This window comes from Lepisosteus platostomus, chromosome 19 (genome assembly GCF_059453375.1).
Source record: "Lepisosteus platostomus isolate fLepPlt1 chromosome 19, fLepPlt1.hap1, whole genome shotgun sequence".
NCBI classification, from domain to species: Eukaryota; Metazoa; Chordata; class Actinopteri; order Semionotiformes; family Lepisosteidae; genus Lepisosteus; species Lepisosteus platostomus.
Genome location: NC_142629.1, coordinates 3,128,716 through 3,146,026, shown reverse-complemented (window position 1 = coordinate 3,146,026; position 17,311 = coordinate 3,128,716). Strand labels below are relative to the sequence as shown.

Sequence of the window (17,311 nt, the reverse complement as noted above, 5' to 3'; positions counted from 1 at the left end):
GTTGTAAGGTTGAGTTAGAATTACTGGAGAATCTCTGGAGGTTTAGAGCCCAAGAGCAAGCGACTGTTGCGCCTTGTGGAAGTAGATCAGAGGTTAAACTGTTAGACTGAAGTGCAGAATGTCTCGGGTTTCTGGTAGATGTGTGCCAGTAAATAACCTTTAGTGCAGAATGTTGCACACCTTTAGCACATAGCAGGCCTGCGCTGCAGCTTTGAAATCTTGTGTAGCCCACTGGGTCATGTGAAGGAACATCATGGTGAAGTATATAGGTTATCTCTTTTTCTAATGCTATGAAGGTGTTCTGTTAAAAATGTGGTCATTTAAAAAGTACTTCTTCAGTTTTGCGAAAGTGTGGACTTTTCAACAGATCATTTTTCACAGAAGAGGTTTCGTGTTTAGGTGCCAGAACTGCTGAGGTCTAAAGGATTCTGGTAAAGAAAGAACAGCATGTTAACTAAGCAGGAAAGATAAGACACAGGGTCATTCTTGGTGAGCTTTGCTCATGTTCTCTAGTCAGGTGATTTTGGGAAAATATTGGACTGGAAGGCATATAAACAAAAGGATGTTGCCTAAGGTGGCTGTGGGCTTCATTTGGAAGCCCTGTTGTTAGGATAGGAGCCTTTTCCTTCAGTGGATTTATCCCAGTCTGGGTGTTATGACTGTCTGAGCCGGGAAGACCAAATAACTTTCACCAAGCCACCTGCCTGTCTGACAATCCCCACCCCCTCCAGCCTGACCAATTAGAGCGCATGCAGTCATGCTTGCATTGTTTCTTCACAACACACCATCTGCTCTCAGCGTGAAAGACAGAGGTGGGGGGTCCTGTGTACAATTATTGTTTGTAAGCATGTGCACTTCTGGTCTACTGTAATTGCGTGCCAGTTTGAACCTCTTGTTCAAGACGACAGAAACACTTTCAGTCACTGCAAATGTTTGGGAGTTCGTTTCTGGGTCGTTCAAATTGGGCAAGTTTCTTCAATTGAAGGAAAGGAGTACCAGAGGTTGATCTGGTGGTTTTATGTAAGCCCTATTTGGCAAAAGCTAATGTAGCCGTTTGCTGCCAAGCAGTCTGTGTTCCTAACTGTGCCAGCTATATCATGTTAGTTTCTTGGATGTCATGCAGTCCAAGTAGGCCAAGCAGCTTGCAACAGAATTAGCATGGCGGGTGTCATTACAGTAAAGAATGCAAAATATGGAGCCTGGTAGGATTCAGCCACATCTTGTCTGCCTTTATTTGAATATTGACTTTAAATGTCTGCTTTTTAAGTCTGTGAAATGTTTATGAACAAATATATATCAACTAGTTACTCCATGTAGGCTGATCTAAAATATTATTTCTGTAATCCGTTCAACCTTATAGGTTAATTTAACCAATCCAGAGGGTGAACTGCAGAGAGAGCCAGCTGTCTCTGTGCATTTCAACAGCTGCTATTCTCACTGGCTTGATGGACAGCATGGAACTCCAGCCCTGATGCGATTATGCCATTAATAGTCTTCCCTCTCCTGTCCAAAGCATGTGTCGGCTATGATAAATATTATTTAGTATGTTTTGAAGTCTGGCTTTGGGGTTGTTAGCATTTGATGATGCTGTAGTTTGTCAAAAAATAGCTGGCCCATGCCACATAGAGCAGTCGTGATGAAAGCCAAAAAGACATTGCCATTAGTGGCCTAGGACAATCCAGAGGGTACAGATTTAATTAAAAGGCAGTTCAAACAAGGATAAGGGCAGCCAACCGCCAGCATGTTGCAAATTATTCTGAGTGATTTACATCCATTAAAACGAGCAGTAAGAAACTACCAAACATTTAAAAACTGACTGTTTTTTAATTCTATAACTGACAGTGCTTGATTCGTGCTCTTCAAAAAACACACGGAACTCATCCAGGGTGAGGCTACAGAGGTTGGTTTGCACTGTTCTGTGGCTCATATAAAGTTGTTGTTTTTCGAATCAAGTTTGACTCTGAAATGTTAGAGCTTTAGAATAACAAGGCTGCTGCTCATAGACTGCCGTTGCAAAGATAAAGTGTGCGCGTGGCTGTGTAGCGCAAAGGTCTGTTTCGATAGCCTGTCTTAATTTCTCACTTCCTGTGAACCGGAGCGGCACAGGCGCAGGCAGTTTCTCGGAGCCGTGATCGAAGGGCACCCCGGAGCCGTGTGTGAGTCATGGCTCTGGAGACCAGATGAACTCTTCTCTGCACAGCAGGGATGCGCAGTGACGGAGGCTGATACCAGGGCTGTGAAAACACAAGCAGCCGGCTCGGCAACAGTCAGTAAAGCTATGAAATGGAAAACCGGAGGGCTGCAAAGTTTGCAGTAACCGAGTGAGAGCTGATCATGACCTCAACCGGTTGCAGAAACGCTCTAGCATATGGTTTTGAATTAAGGGGGAAAAGATATACATTCTCTAAAGAGCGTGAAGATAAGCAGTCAAAGCTTTCATGATGATGCCTTTTACCGATGATCAATTGCATTCTGTTCTAGAGGGTCAGAAAGTGTCTGGCACCGTTAGACACTGGCTATTGTTGGGAGACCAGATGAATTGATTTATTGGCCTTCAACCGGAAAGAGAGCAGAAGCCTCTAGTAAATGAAATGGGTTTTTGATTTCTTGTCTTCTGCTGCGCCATTGTCCTGTATCCCACAGTGGCAGAATGGCTCATCATTTTGCCCTCTGCATCCTGCAGTGCCACTTACACGAGCAATAGCAGACTTAATCCGTCCCTGAGAAATGTGGAAAAGCAGAGCCTGTTCTGCTCCCTGCTGCAATTCACAGTGTCACAGCCTTCTTCTTGGGTCTGATTATTCTTCCTTTCTTCTGAGCATACTTACAAACCTGTCTCTGAATACGTATTTCCAAACGAATTGGCTTTGCAGTGTTTACAACCGCAGTGTGTAACAGAAACTCCTGTGCTTTGGCACATCCGTTGTATTTTAAACAGGCCTGTGCTCGTCAGTTTTGTTTCAGATTTTTCCAACCGTGCAAAAAAATGAACCTCCTGAGCTGCCTTGTCGTAAGTAATGTGAATTTGAAAAAAAAAAAAGAAAAAATCTCCCTCTGGTTTTTACAACCAGTCCAAAGAAAGGGAGAGGCAGATTTCTAAAAGCTTACTTACCATTCAGTTAATTGCAGGAGGCAGCAGTTGTAATGAGCAGAGTTGTATTTTAAGACAGCTGTTTCCTTTTCAGCTCTGTATCCTACAAAAGCCTTAGGTCTTTATGTATTTGTTTAGTAGATGGGAGTTATCACTGTAACTGCTCAGAACTTAGTGTCTTTCGATTTGATTCATCTCTCCAATCTGTATGAATCCGACTCAGTGACTCAAAGAGCTTTATCTAGATCCATATACACTTCAGAACCCCCCTGTGGGGCCCCTTTGCATGATTGCAAAGGATTACAGTATTTTGGCAACAAAAGGTATATCATGTATGTTTTCCAGGCTGCGGGTGCATCTGCTTCTGATTAAACAAAGCACAAAGTGTAGAGAATATTATTGTGGATCGTTAGCGAAATGCTTAGGCTTAATCTGAGTGTGAGATATGTATCATAAGCAAGAACGCTGCTGTAAAATCTTTAATTGCATGTAATTGGCCGTTGTCCTTTGATATAGGCTCTGTTTTTTCTAGTTTCATATCACAATTGCGAAACTCTGTCTTGAGTGTGATTGATTATCTTTATTGCTCAAGTGCCAGGAGAGCAGCCTGATGGCATTTATAATCTTCTCCTCTGTGCACTCTGCTAGTTAATAACCCTGCAAGTTGCAGAGACACTGCACAGCCTTATTGTATTAACCATTTAGGAAGCCAAGAATCTTTGGAAGGCTAGGACTTTTTTCATTTGTTTTCTTTCTTGTTTTGAAGAAATGCCATGACTTTCTGCTGAGTTCTATTATCAAGTGATCAGGTTTCTGCAAGAAGCTCACACAAATATGCTGCAAAGATGCAAAATTCATCCTCTCTGCTCTTTCCTCAGTCTCCACTGTGTGCGCACACTTTCTCCTTCCTTCCCTTTTGGCATGGTCACTTGTTTCACATGGGCTCCAGGGCGTCTGTCTGTCTCATCTGGAATTCGACTCCTTAAGGTGTTTCTACCAGTCCTGGAGACCGAAATCCTGCTCCTCTTGTGTGTCTGCTGGTGACATCAAAAGCTCTCTGACTAATCACAGCCCCTGAGGGACAGTCTTTACCAAAAATGTGCATGTGCTTTTCCCTTCTAATAACTTCTCTCTCACCTCACCCAGACTCAGTGCACCAGACGTCTTCGCCCATTACACATAGTTGAGCTTCTGAGTTTTGCCTTTTTCCAAATCCCATTTTTCACAGCAGAAACACAGTGCTAAAATTAACAGAATAACTCCTGTCCGCTTTTCCCTGGAGTCTCATTGCAGAGTGTTTTGTCATTGCTTGTGTCTTATCAGCAGAGGCACCCTTTGAAGTTAAATGCCTGTACAAATTGTAAATAGTGTGTTACTTAAACATGTTTTTATGTCTGCAGTTAATAAGATAAGGGCAGTATTTTCTGGGCAATAAATTCAAATTGAAAATCAAAGAGCTTTATTCACATGACCGATCAGTTACAGTGTGGCCAAGGCAGATACTATTAACACGACATTTATAGATATTTACTGTTCTTGGACATTTCTATAAACCACATAAAACAGTGCTTTAGAGGGTGATTTCCCTCAGCTCCAAAGGTCATATCTGCCATGTTGGTGGCAGATCTCTGGCTCTGGAGGCTGCAAGGTTCTCTGCCTTTTGGCATGGTCGCACTTGTGCTGGACCGAACTGGACTGAGCTAGGCTAGAACTTTTTCCTGTGCTGGGGGGTGATCAGCAGACACAGGTGTTGTATACATTTGATCTGACTAAGAATGGGCAGCCCAGGTCCCATTTCATTTATTTTGTTTTGCACATACTACCTGAATACTGGAGTGGAAGTGAAATATGAAAAGAAGACACTGAAGCACTCAGTGTAGAAAACGCCCCATGTGGCTCGTGCAAGTCACACTACAAATACACAGTGGTCATTTGGAAAACTTTAAAAATACCCACAGTAACAATTCCTTCATATTAATACAATGTGCTAATCATCGTAATCCATATGGAGAAGATCTCACTCATAGGAAGTGCTTAACGTGGATCTGTGTATCTACATACAATAAAGGTTTTGTATTATAGTCTTGAGGGAGCAAAAACATCTGAATTTGTTTGTTTTTTAGCCCAGTGATTGCTTTCTTATTTAGTATACTGAGCCATAGTGTTTTCCACACGAAGCCTGATTCACATTTAGTGAGAAACTAACAACAAGACTAAACAGGTCCATCAACAAATCACACAGTCTGGATGACATTACAATATAGAAGATGTTACTCGTTGTGACGTTAAGTGCAAATTACTTGTGCTTACTCAAGAGTGCTGGTATTTCATTATCTGTAGAGCAAAACCTAGCTACTTTAAGGGTTACTAAATACTGCAGCTGTGTTATCATCGTTGTCAGATCCCCTGCAATGGCACAGATGCAAAAGATTTCAGAATGGAAGTGATGTGATGGAATTAAAAATTAAAACATATAATGTGTAAATGGTATGGAAGAAAATAACTTAGTATGTGAGTAATTTCTCATCATTTCTTGCCTAACTCAGCTGTTCTGGAAATGTATCTATTTGCATGAGCTGTTTTAATGATTCAGAGTGGACCTTGGTAGTACACGTAAAATAACTAATCGAAATTTCCCGTCTGTCTTGATTAAATGTTCTGTCTAGCTCTTTAGCCATCCATCTACTTGCTAACAAAAAAAAATACTGATGGAAAAAAGAAACGCAACATTTTCTGGAATGAGAATACTATAGTTATAGCTTATGTACTTTCACAAAAACTTGTCAATTTGTTTTAAGCCCTCTGTCCAGCAATACAGCTTGTGCAGTGAGGCATTGCAACTTCTCAATCACACGAAAGCTCGTTAGGTGCACTTTTACCCAACAGGGTCCAGGTGGAACAATGCCCGATCAGGTCACCTTTAATATGGCCTTAATTCAAAGCTTCGGTCACTACAAGGAAAAGGCCACACATGGTCAGTTTCCAGTGCATTCCATAATGCCTTGAATGTCACCAGAAGCAAAGGAGAGGGCCATGTTCCAGCGTTGCCAGACACTATGGAGTGAGCCGCTCCACTGTGTTCCGACTGCAGAGAAGGTGTCAGCAGACCGACGGGACAGATGACCGTCCAAGATCCAGTTGGCCTTGAGTGACCGAACCAGAGCAGGACCGACACATCAGACTGGTCCATCTGAGAGATCGTTTCAGATCTGCCACCCATAGTGCTGCTGAACCTGCCGGCAGACACAACACCCACATCACTGACAGGAAAGTGAGGCTCCATGCTGCTGGCCTTAGAGCAAGGCGACCTGTCAGGGGCCCTCTGCTCACACCCGACTGGCTTGGGCCAGACAGAGGCTGCGATGGACTCGTCATCAGTGGCATCAGGTCCTCCTCACGGACGAGTCACTCTTCAGCCTGTTCCACGCAGACAGGGGGGCCAGAGTGTAGAGGAGGAGGTGTTGCGTTTCTTTTTTCCGTCAGCATATAGATATAAATAAGCACAGCTTGCCAATTTAAACTCAACCTAACACTCCGATGCATCTACTGGGGCTGAACCGCAAATGGAAGGGGACAGAATGTGGGGATGGAATAAAAAAGCGTGTGTTTCAGATCTTCGCAGCGAAAAGAAGGATGAATGGCATGTTCTTCTAGAAGCCCCAGGGGACAGTGGGCAGGGTCCCTGTGTGAAGAAATGGCCGTATGGGCTGTAGCGCGGGAGACAAGGAAGTTCTTTTGTTCTGCAGGATAGGGGAGTCACCTGGGCCGGTCCTGCAGTCTCTCCCCAGCAGGGCAGGGCAGAAGGGCCTTCGGCTGAGTCACACACACACGGAAGCAATGTGCTCAGCGGCCAGGGATAGCCAAACCCAGGCAAGACCTCCCACTCCCTGCATCTTCCTGCCCCCCTCAGAACTCCATGCTCCTCACCAGATAGCATCTCAGCCTCTGGTCTCAGCGCAGTGTGGAAATGATTATAATAACCTGGTATTAATGCCTGATAATTAAGTGGCTCTTCCGTTCTCCCATATTAAACATTAGTAACACTTCCTGAACCTTTTCCCTGCCAAGAGAGAACCACAGGGAGGGTGTAGTTTTACTTAACTGCTTCCCTTTAGAAGGGATTTGAATTTATTCCACACTAACAGATCGCTGAAATTCAGCTTTTTCCATTTTGTCCCTCTGCCGCATTGCAGAAATGACCAAAATGTTCCTGCTTTTATCAATGGGAAACCGCTCAAAAATAAAAACAAATTCTTTCTTAGAGCTTAGTCATGAGAATGTTTTATTAACTCTCTGCATCTTTTATTTTCTGGGTGTTGTTTCTTACTGGCCAATCAACAGCCAACTTCTACAAAATCTATCAAAATAAATTCTTCACAAGAGGTACCAGAGGTACAAACACTAAATGTTCAGTAAAATCATCTTCTTCTTTTTCACAGCCTTAGTCCCAGACTGTCCTGGGGTCAGCTGCTTTGGTTGCTCTTCTCCACTTGTCTCTGTCGAGCACATCTTCCTCACTCACTTCACATACCTCCATATCTTTTCTCACACAATCTATCCATCTCTTTCTAGGCCTGCCTCTTCCTCCGTTACCTTCCACCTCAAATTCCATTACCCTCTTTGTTACTTCCTCAACGTCCCTCCTCATGATATGTCCATACCACCGTAACCTCGCCTCTCGCATCTTCTCAACCACATCCACCACCCTACATCGTCTACGGATTTCTTCATTTCTGATCTTATCCTTCATTGAAATCTGCAGAATGTTCAGTAAAATCAGCAGATTAAAATATTTCTTGTTCCCTTTCATGCCTTCAGCTTTCATGTGGTTTACCAGGATCTTACCAAGACTAGATCAGAGTGGTATGTAGTTAATATCCTTTGTACCATAGTCACTTACAATTGCCATCATGTGTAGTCTACACAGTAATAAAGGTAAAATTGTTTCTCGCCCTGCTTTCACTGGACACATAATTTCATCAAAGAGAGAGAAATTAAGCAAAAAGTGGTTCTGGAAGAATGGGTTTACACCCTTATGTTTTAGAGCTTGGCATGATCTAAGAGCATATGATAAATTCTCTTTTGTGGTTTTTAAGTAGTACTGGTATTTACTCGTGCTTTTACTTTTTCACAGTGGTTTAATAAATTTGTTCTTTGTGAGCGAATAATGCTCCTGTCATTAGACAGCCATGTCTATAAGGGAAAGTTACTCTTGCTTTTTGAGTTTTCTTTGGTTGGAAAAGCTGTGCAAGTAATTTCCAAAAGTTCTTATGAATGTATCCTTGTGATACAGTGTGTGTTTCTCTAGCAGACCTTTTAAAGGTTATATCAATCTATCATGGAATACATAAAGTTCAGCATATGTATGTCTTAATGTTTCAGCATACAATAAATGGCATTTCATGAGCTTTCTTCTGTGGAAAACTGATACCTGGCAGGATTGCTGATGATCCAATCATTACATCTAAACAATTCTTTGGATTCTTTCTCTGACCCCAACATTCTTTATGAGCTGGCATGAATAATTAGGTCAGTAATTGAATTAAAACAAACGTATTGTTTCTTCCAGTTTGTGAAAGGTGTTATTTTTTTTAAATGCCTTGACCATACCTACTGGACCTCTAGGAACCCAATTATTCTGGTTTAATACTTCTACAAAATCTGTCTTTTGCAAGACAAATTCTGGCCACTGCACACAAAGACCACTTTCTCTGCCTGTGATACCAGACAAAATATCTTCTACTGAGCTTTCTCATTCTCGAAATAAAAACGATAGGGATTGGGTTTGTGGGGGAAAATTATGCTATTAGAAGTCTGCTATAAGGGGATTCCAGGGGTGCCTAGCTCTGGTCATGGACAGTTGCAGGATTTTTCTGTTTTTTCGAACATTTGTTTAAATTATCCAAACTAAGGTGTGGTTTAAGAATAATTAGAAACTACTCTAAAATCGGAAGGCTTGGGGATTTTCAGGACAGACTGGAGCACTGGGATAGAAGATCACATTCCATGTGGCTTATGTATCAGTAATATCTAAAGTTATACACTTGCTATACAAAGCCATCTGTTGGTAGATTCCACATTAAAGCAGTTCATGTCTGGATTCTGGATCCATCAACAAGAGCAGCATCGTGTGGATCACAGTCTTCCCTTTTCTGGCTTGTCTGCAGACGTACCCCCCTGCTCTGAGAAGTCCAAATCTCCTGTTAGAAAAACAGGCAATGTACAACGCTATGCCTTTGCTTGAACTTGTCTGCTTACATCAAAGCACAATTGCCAAATAATGTACCCAAGCACTTCAGTTCCCCTGACTGCTTTTCAGTTCTAGTCCAGATGATGATATGTCTTTTTTGAGTTGTATCGGTGCTCAGCTGTCTTAACTTCTAAACTGACATGTGGATTATTCTTGCTGCTGAATCAGAGCTAAATGAAAAGGTACAAATAACTCCCTGATAATGCCCTTTTCACCTTTTCACCAACACAATTTGTGTAGAAAAATGGGATTATCAGTACCACTGTGGGCCATGGATCAGCAATAGAATGCAAGCAAAAAGTTCAGTTCCTGCTCCAAGAGCTTGTCTTACAGAGAAGCTTGAACAATTAGGAAAACGTGACAGACAGTTTCAGCATCAGCACTGAAAGTGTCTGTTTCTGTACTAGGTCCAGTGGTTTGCTTAATGAGCCGCTCTTGATATCTCAACATGAATAATCACGGAGTCCGATTCTTCCTTCTGTAGGTCAGAGTGGTCTGGGCAAGTCAACGCTGGTGAATACGTTGTTCAAATCCAAGGTGAGCCGGAAGTCATGCACGCCCAACTATGAGGAGAAGATTCCCAAGACGGTGAACCTGCAGTCAGTCAGCCATGGTGAGTAACAGACACGGGTCGCCTTCATAAGACCTGCATTTCCAGTTATCTTTGCCACTTCATTTACGAAAAAAAAACAAAACTAATAAAGCTGCATACACAAACTTTCAAGTTAACATCCAGGAAAGATTTCAATGAAAATGGTAGATATTTTGTAATGATCAATTATCATTGTCTGTACCCCAACATATGTTATAGATCTGGTAGCGAGTTTTGGCAGCCTGTGGGGTCCTGAAGTGTTCATGCAATGAACGAGGTACAGTCAAGGGCAAACGCTGTCAGATGTGGAAGTGTTAAGAGCTCTGGGATTTAAAATGATGATGGCAGTCAATCCTTCTGGAGAGAGGGAAGGATTCTTGGCTATGATGTGTTGTTCTGCTGTGAAATAAAACAGCTATGACCACATCCCAGTTTATCCTGCTAGAACAGATAGAGATCCAGCAGCTTCCCCTCTGTGTGCGAAGAGTTTTGCTTTGATCGCTTGAAGAGATCGGCTTATCATTACTCAGGTCTGCTGGCTTGGAGCCACGCTATCAAAATGAGCTTTATCTGTGTCTGCTTGCCAGAGAAGCTCCAAGAGAAAGCACAGCTCTTTTATCCACTAGTGTCTTTAATTCATATATTCACACTAACAGTGCAGTTGTGGGGATTTGTCCTGGAAATGTGAGCATGGTCAATCATTCCCTTCTCTTGTCTGAGACTGCCTTTCTCTGTCATCAGTAAATCTAGTGTACCTGCTGTAGGTCATAAAATGTGGCTGTATGTATGATTGATTATCCTAGGTAGCAAGCAGTGTAATACTTTTATCTATAAGAATTTTCCTTTCATAACATTTTTATTATTTTTATCCTTACAGTGTTTTGCCTGTCATCTTTTATTCTTATGATCTTGCTTAAGAATCACCTAGTTAAGCCACTAGGTGATTCTTAAGCATTTAGGCCTGCTCACTGGTTTTCTAGATTGTCTATTTTAGTTTGAGGGGACAGCATCTAGTGTGTGCATGTCACTTCACGTGATAAAAAACACACATGCCTAATATATCAAGGGAAGAAGTCAGCAGGTCAGAAATAAGACAGTGCTCTGTTTAGCCTGTAGGCTCTGGGAATTACCAAGGAGTATTACAGGTAGCACATGTGATCAGCCTCTGGGTTTGAAATATCTCAGCACAATCACCAGTGAGCACACAAGCCACACAGCCCATATGATTCATGGGATTGATTCTTTCCCCTATATACCTAAAGACTGGTTCCTTGCTCTAAAGGAAATGAAGACTTTTTTAGAGACTCATAGTGTAACAGGGTCATTCCTAGCACTTTAATGCTCTCTGCCACAGTGCACATCTGAGTGTGAGCTTTACGCCCTGCAATCAGCAAGCCCCTGCACAGCACCACACACTGGCTCTCAGTTTACATTCTGCAGGCACCACCATGGCCAACTGGGGAAGAGTGTCAAGGCAGATCCTGTCCATTCTCATTCTTCATTCATTAGTTGGTACCAAGCCTTTTGCCCTATAAGTGTTGTAGTTTGTAACAGATTCCACAAATATTACATATCTGTTACATTCTGGTGCCAATGCATTGTAATCTGTCCTTCGCTGAATTAACTCTTCGATTCCAATAGCCTCCAGCAAATTTTCACATTTTCACAGCAGTACTATTAGGAAGCAATGGTCTCATGTGACTGTAGTGCAATATTAATAAGGGCAGATTGCCCTGTTGTGCTGTTGTGCACTGAACTAGTTTTAATACATTTATCACAGTTTTACAATTATCAAAAGACAGCGATTAAAAAGCCCATAAAATAATGCAGGTGGTAAATCTTTTCAGTGCAATTAATTAATGTTAATTTAAGGAATTTAAAAAGAAGGAGATAGAAGAAAGTATTTAAGAAGGAAATAGTGTTTGGATGTGTGAGACCTGGGTGGTGTGAGAATTGGCTTGGAGTCTCAATTTTGAATGCAGGATCACAATATTGTTAGAAACTGTTCCAAATTATAGACCCCTCTAGCATGCGTCTCTGTGATACTGCCATGTGGCAATGGCAGTATCTGCAGTGTCTTGATTCCTCTTTGAAAAATAGAACACATCTAACATGGGTACCTCTTTAGTTTTGCAAAGACAGGCCTGGAGATGTTTGGTATTCTGTGTGACATGGGAGTGCAGAGCATTGCCCCTGTGTATTGTTGCACCCTCCCATGTGCTAGAACCGGGGGTCATTTCTGAGCTCAGCAGCTCTGTGTGTCTGCGTGGATGGGCATGTTCTCCCTGTGTCTGCAGGGGTGTCCTGTCACTTGCCAGCAACGCGCTCCTAGGGGTAGTTGCCAACAAGTACTTGGCAGCAACTCCTAGATTACTAGTTTCTCCTTGTAAATATGCTTGCACGATGCACACGTGCAACAACAAATGGCCTTATTGTTTCAGTTTTGAATGTACAGCTACATCTCAAAGCTCTTGCATGTTGTTTTCCTATGTTTGACACCATCACAATGGCCTCGCCCACAAGTATAGATGGCCTCTCTGTCCTCTTGCATATGTTCCGAATCTGAGGTGCACTGGATTCTCAAGTTTTTTAGGGTGGTAGTGCACCCTTTAAGGAATGTACCTCCTGTCACAGTTTTGGGACCAAACACAGCTCTTGACTTACCCCTGAATGGAAAAGGAGACCAGAGTCTGGTCAGACTGGCGTATGTGTTAGGTTATTGAGGGTATGAGACCTTGCTGTGGTACTTGTCTCAGTTGCCTGCAGAGGAAGAGATACCACTTGAGCTGTCTTTGGGACACACATGGCTTTTATTAGGCCTGAAAGGAGCTGTTGAAACTTATCATCAGTCAACGTTTGACAAGTTAAAGAGGTGTCTCCTTGTACCAATCAAAAATATCTTGCCTGCTTTTAACAGGAAACCGATAGCAGTGCATGTGATTCATCATTCAATAGGTCTCTTTTGAAAAGGCTACAGGCCAAGACATGGGATTTGGGTAACAAAGTAATTTCTTCTTTGTTGACAAAGAGGCTTAGTGTGTATTTTTGGTGTTGTAACCATCTGGTTCAGATCTTACAGTGATTGAATGCTTTCTGTGCTTTCTGTCTTGCAGTCTGAATTGGTTTTTATTTTACAATTTTTTTGTGTCTGTCATTAAAAAAAGTCAGTTACCTAATGAGGTCTTCATACTTTAGTTTCTAGCTGTCTTGACTACCAGACATGCAGGACATGCATTCTCATTTCCTGCTTTCATTACACGATATAAGGAACATATACTGTCATAAAGGTTCCTACCTTCGCAGTAATAATGAGATCTCTTTGCCTTCCATTTTTATCTCCTGCAAAGTTGTGCAGGCTTGAGAATTAATTTGCATCAGTGTGATCAGGTGAGTGGGTGATCATTGGTGTGTAACAAGATAATAGCCCCTTGGTAGCACTGACAAAAGGCATAATAAATCAACCCGAAAGAAAGAGTGTGAATGTTGAAAGAGTACCTCACACTGACAAGAGGTTTAATCTCAGAACACATCTATGATAGAACAAGAAGATGAAGCTGCTGTTTGTTTGCTTGATGATGGAGGGCTGCAGGGGGAATAAAACATTTGGAGAAGTGCAAGAGTGATGCCACGAGACCAAGCATGACCATGTACTGACTTTGCAAAACCCCATATGAAGTTCTCCACCATAAAAGCAATGCATTGGTCTTATTGTTTAAAGCTACAGCTGAGTGCTTGTGTAAGACGTGTAAGACAATTAGAAGCAGACGCAACGGGGTGTGTTTGACCATTTACACTGGGATGCCATTAAAGTCTGGTTCATCTTTCCGACGCGCTATCCCTCCTGTATGGTGACATGCCTTAACTTCTTTTGAAAGCAGTATAATTGCTTCTGCTTTGTAGTCGGAGCTTCAGAAACATTTTACTAGGCCTTGCATCGCGTCAAATGAAAGGCGGCTTGAAGAACAGAGAGCTGGCTGTTCTGCTGGCTGTGGGTTTCCTGTATGTAATGTGACACCCAAAGGTGTGTCCCTTTCCTTAGATTCCAGGAGTGCCAGCCAGCATTAGTGTAAATCCTGCCTTTCGTTGACTAAGCCACCGGTAGAATCATGCAGCGCCACTGGGTCTTTGCTGCCCAGTTAGAATGGGAAAGCCTTGATGACTGGTCTGTTGGTCTGAGCCCTAGCCAAGGTATTGACACATGCTCATCCGACAACAAAGGATACAGTGTGTGTTGAGGCTGCAGATCACCATTCATGTGTCTGGTAGTGGAGCGTTTGTCTCGAGAAGTCACAAGAATCAGCGCAGGGTACAGTGCAGCAGTGACTGAACTACGGGTTCCCAAACCTTCCAAGAGCACAGACACCTTTTCCACTCCCCGACAATTTCAGAGACCACCACATGCTACAATTATTGTAAATTATGTTATATATGGAAATCTAACATCATCACTGAATAATAATCAACACTCTGTAAACATTTGTAATGTACAAAATTCTATGAAATTCCTAGTCATCGCTTCAACAGATATCTTTGGGAAGCACAACAGTGCGTGTGCATGAACATGTGGTTAATGAGATGTGCTGTGTTGCAGGTTTCAAAGATGGGTTGTCAGGTTGGAGTGATGACCGTGATTCTGATTCCACATCAGAATTTCTGAGCTCTTTTCCACAGACTCCCTGTAGTAGCTTCACAGACCACCAGAGGGTCCACAGACCACAGCCAGGGAGCCCTCAGTGCTGAACATAGCAGTCAGCTTGCTTAGGCTTGTTATTCACCTTAATAAAAAAAATGGTGGTGAAATTGTTCTAGGATATTAAAGCACATCTGTGTTTTTAGAAATTATATTAGCACTCAAATATATATATAATTTAATCATTCAGATTATCCTACAAAAAAGCATAATAAACTTTCTTTTTATTTTTTAATGCCCATAGTGTTCTCTTCATCTTGAGTGAAATTTGAATTATTTTATTCATGATGAACAGATATTTGATCTTTACAAATCGTCTGAGATTTATTGAAATTATCACTTTAAAATATTCCTATCTTTAGCAAATTATGAAGTAACTCAAAAAACTATAACGTACATTATTTCTCTAAAGCTGCTTCAGACTGTTGTGAGGATATTCCAGACAGAAATGCTGATGCTGGCTACCTAGAATTGCCTCGAGTTATTTTATATTTAATGCAGCATCCCAGTTTAGAGGAAGTCTCATGGTTTGTTTGTTTGTTTTTTTAGTTCTGCAGGCATCAGATCCTCCTCCGTTTTCCCCTTTCCAGTTCCCTGTTTCTCATCTGTAGAGCTCAGGCACAGAGAGTCACATCTGCTTTCACAATGTCTAACTCGTCCAGCTCGCAGTGACAGGACAGAGACTCTGCAGGATGCTGCGTACTTCGATTACGTTCCCTGAAGTCCAGAATGCCAGAGATTAGATGCTCTGTCACACCTGGGATAGGTACAAAACATACCTGCAAGTCCTTTGTCTTTGTAATTCATAAATGAACATCTTTCAAAGTAAAGCACAAGACAGAGGAATAAGTCACACGGACTAGAAGAATTAATGTGATCTGGTCATCCTTAAAATCCTGTACAGTAAGTTCTAGTCTTGCAGCATGGTAACTAAAGGAAAAGAGTTCATCAGTGTAATCCCCATCTGTCAGGTGCAATGCAAACAGCCCTTCAACCTGCAGGACCTCAGAGATTTATCTGAGAAATTTGTCCTACGGCCTTTGTGCTCCTCTGCGTTTTAGACCCTTTTTTTCAACGGTGCAGTTTTGGAGCCGTAAATAACTTATCTGTGGGAGGTAACTGAGGCAGAGGGAGCAGAGTGCATCCTCTAAAATTGGAGTTTTTGACAGAGGAGCTGAGCTGTCAGTTTTTATTACAAAAGATTTATGTGATGCAGTAAAAACCTGACATGCAGGTAGGGGCACCATCCTTACCAGAACTGTAGGGGGAGATGGGAGGTTTTTATCTGGAGTCATGACAGCTTCCATCAAATCATCGAAAAGGTCAACTGTGACTGGTCGCCATCATAATTTTTCAGATATTTCACCCTCTAAATAACTATTCATCATCCCCAAAGCAGTTCACCTAGAGGCTGACCAGAAAAGTTAACTTTAGAATTCTACTTTGATTTATAAAAAGTTAGAAATTAAACTTTATACATTATAATATACATTGAGACGTTGAGTGAGCAATTAATGACCAGGCCTCATCACTTTTAGCATATAGTTTCAAAAAGGAACTTACAAGAATAAGGAAGCACTTTAGTTTTTAAAACCACTGTGTCAGAAATCATGCAAGTTCAAGTGTGGTTTTGATTAACCCAGAAACAAAACACGTCATTTAAATGACTTTAAAATGACTTTTCATTGAAATGAAAAAACAAGTCTAAAACACAATTTTGCCAGTAATTTAAAGATGAAGGCACAGTGCTATTAAATAAGCATGCTGTCCTGTCACGTAAACTGTTAACTAAAGTCTGAAGTTGCTGGCTGCTTTGTCTGTTCACTCACTTTTACTGGATAAAACAGAGGTCACAGTTTTGCAGTTACAGATTTAGTTGTTGGAAATTGCTCTGCAAATTCAGAGCTTATTCATAGCCTTTTCAGATATTTCTGAAGATTTTCATTTAAATCTCCAGTACCTCTACACATGGTCAAAGTCCTATGGTCATAATAAGTTCTTTAGTACACTCTTATTCCTGTTCCTGCAGTCATCAACAAGAAGCTTGTTCTGACATCATTCTGATGTCATTGTGACATCATTCTGGTGTCCTTGTGACATCATTCTGACATTCTAATTAAAGAACAGAGCTCAAGGAGATCCCAACACGGACTCTTTATCACTTCACTCCAGTTTTGTTGAGATTCAAATATCTATGTAAAATATATCAAAATTCTTTTTTTTTATTTAATTTTAGGAATTTGCTTGTTACAATGTTTTTTGGGGGTGGCGACCTTAACTCACTGCAGCAGCCAGGGCTCGAAATGATAACATTCTGGGCAGAAGGTGTTTTCACCTTTACCATCGATACTGCTTTCTTGCTACATAAAGTGCAGATAATCATGTGGAAGAAAAAATAATGACTCGTTACTGAGTAAATCACAGGACCCAATGTTGAGGAATACACAGGGATTTGCCGTTTGACTAATTCACATTTGCTCTGAGACTGCAGCAGACTTAGGCCAGACATAAATCAACACTTCGAACCACCTGCCAGCTGTAAATTATAAACCCAATACTTGATGGGTGGTTTCCGTTTGGTCGCGAGAGAGAAAGGCTCTGACAAACATAAATTAGTCGAGCATAGGATTTGTAATTTGTCCCAGGGACAAAAAACTGACCAACTCCAGGCCTCACTCACACTGAGGA

The 17,311-nt window shown here is 41.7% G+C and overlaps 1 protein-coding gene across 2 annotated transcripts in view; it reads left to right on the top strand.

Moving 5' to 3' along the window:
- Nucleotides 1–17,311, top strand: part of septin12 (septin 12) — a 92,997-nt gene that overhangs the window by 60,158 nt on the left and 15,528 nt on the right. For both annotated transcript variants that reach the window (XM_088613129.1, XM_088613127.1), the window contains exon 4: nucleotides 9,826–9,954. In XM_088613129.1, coding sequence (XP_088469255.1) covers nucleotides 9,826–9,954 — 129 coding nt within the window. The remainder of the gene's footprint in view (nucleotides 1–9,825; nucleotides 9,955–17,311) is intronic.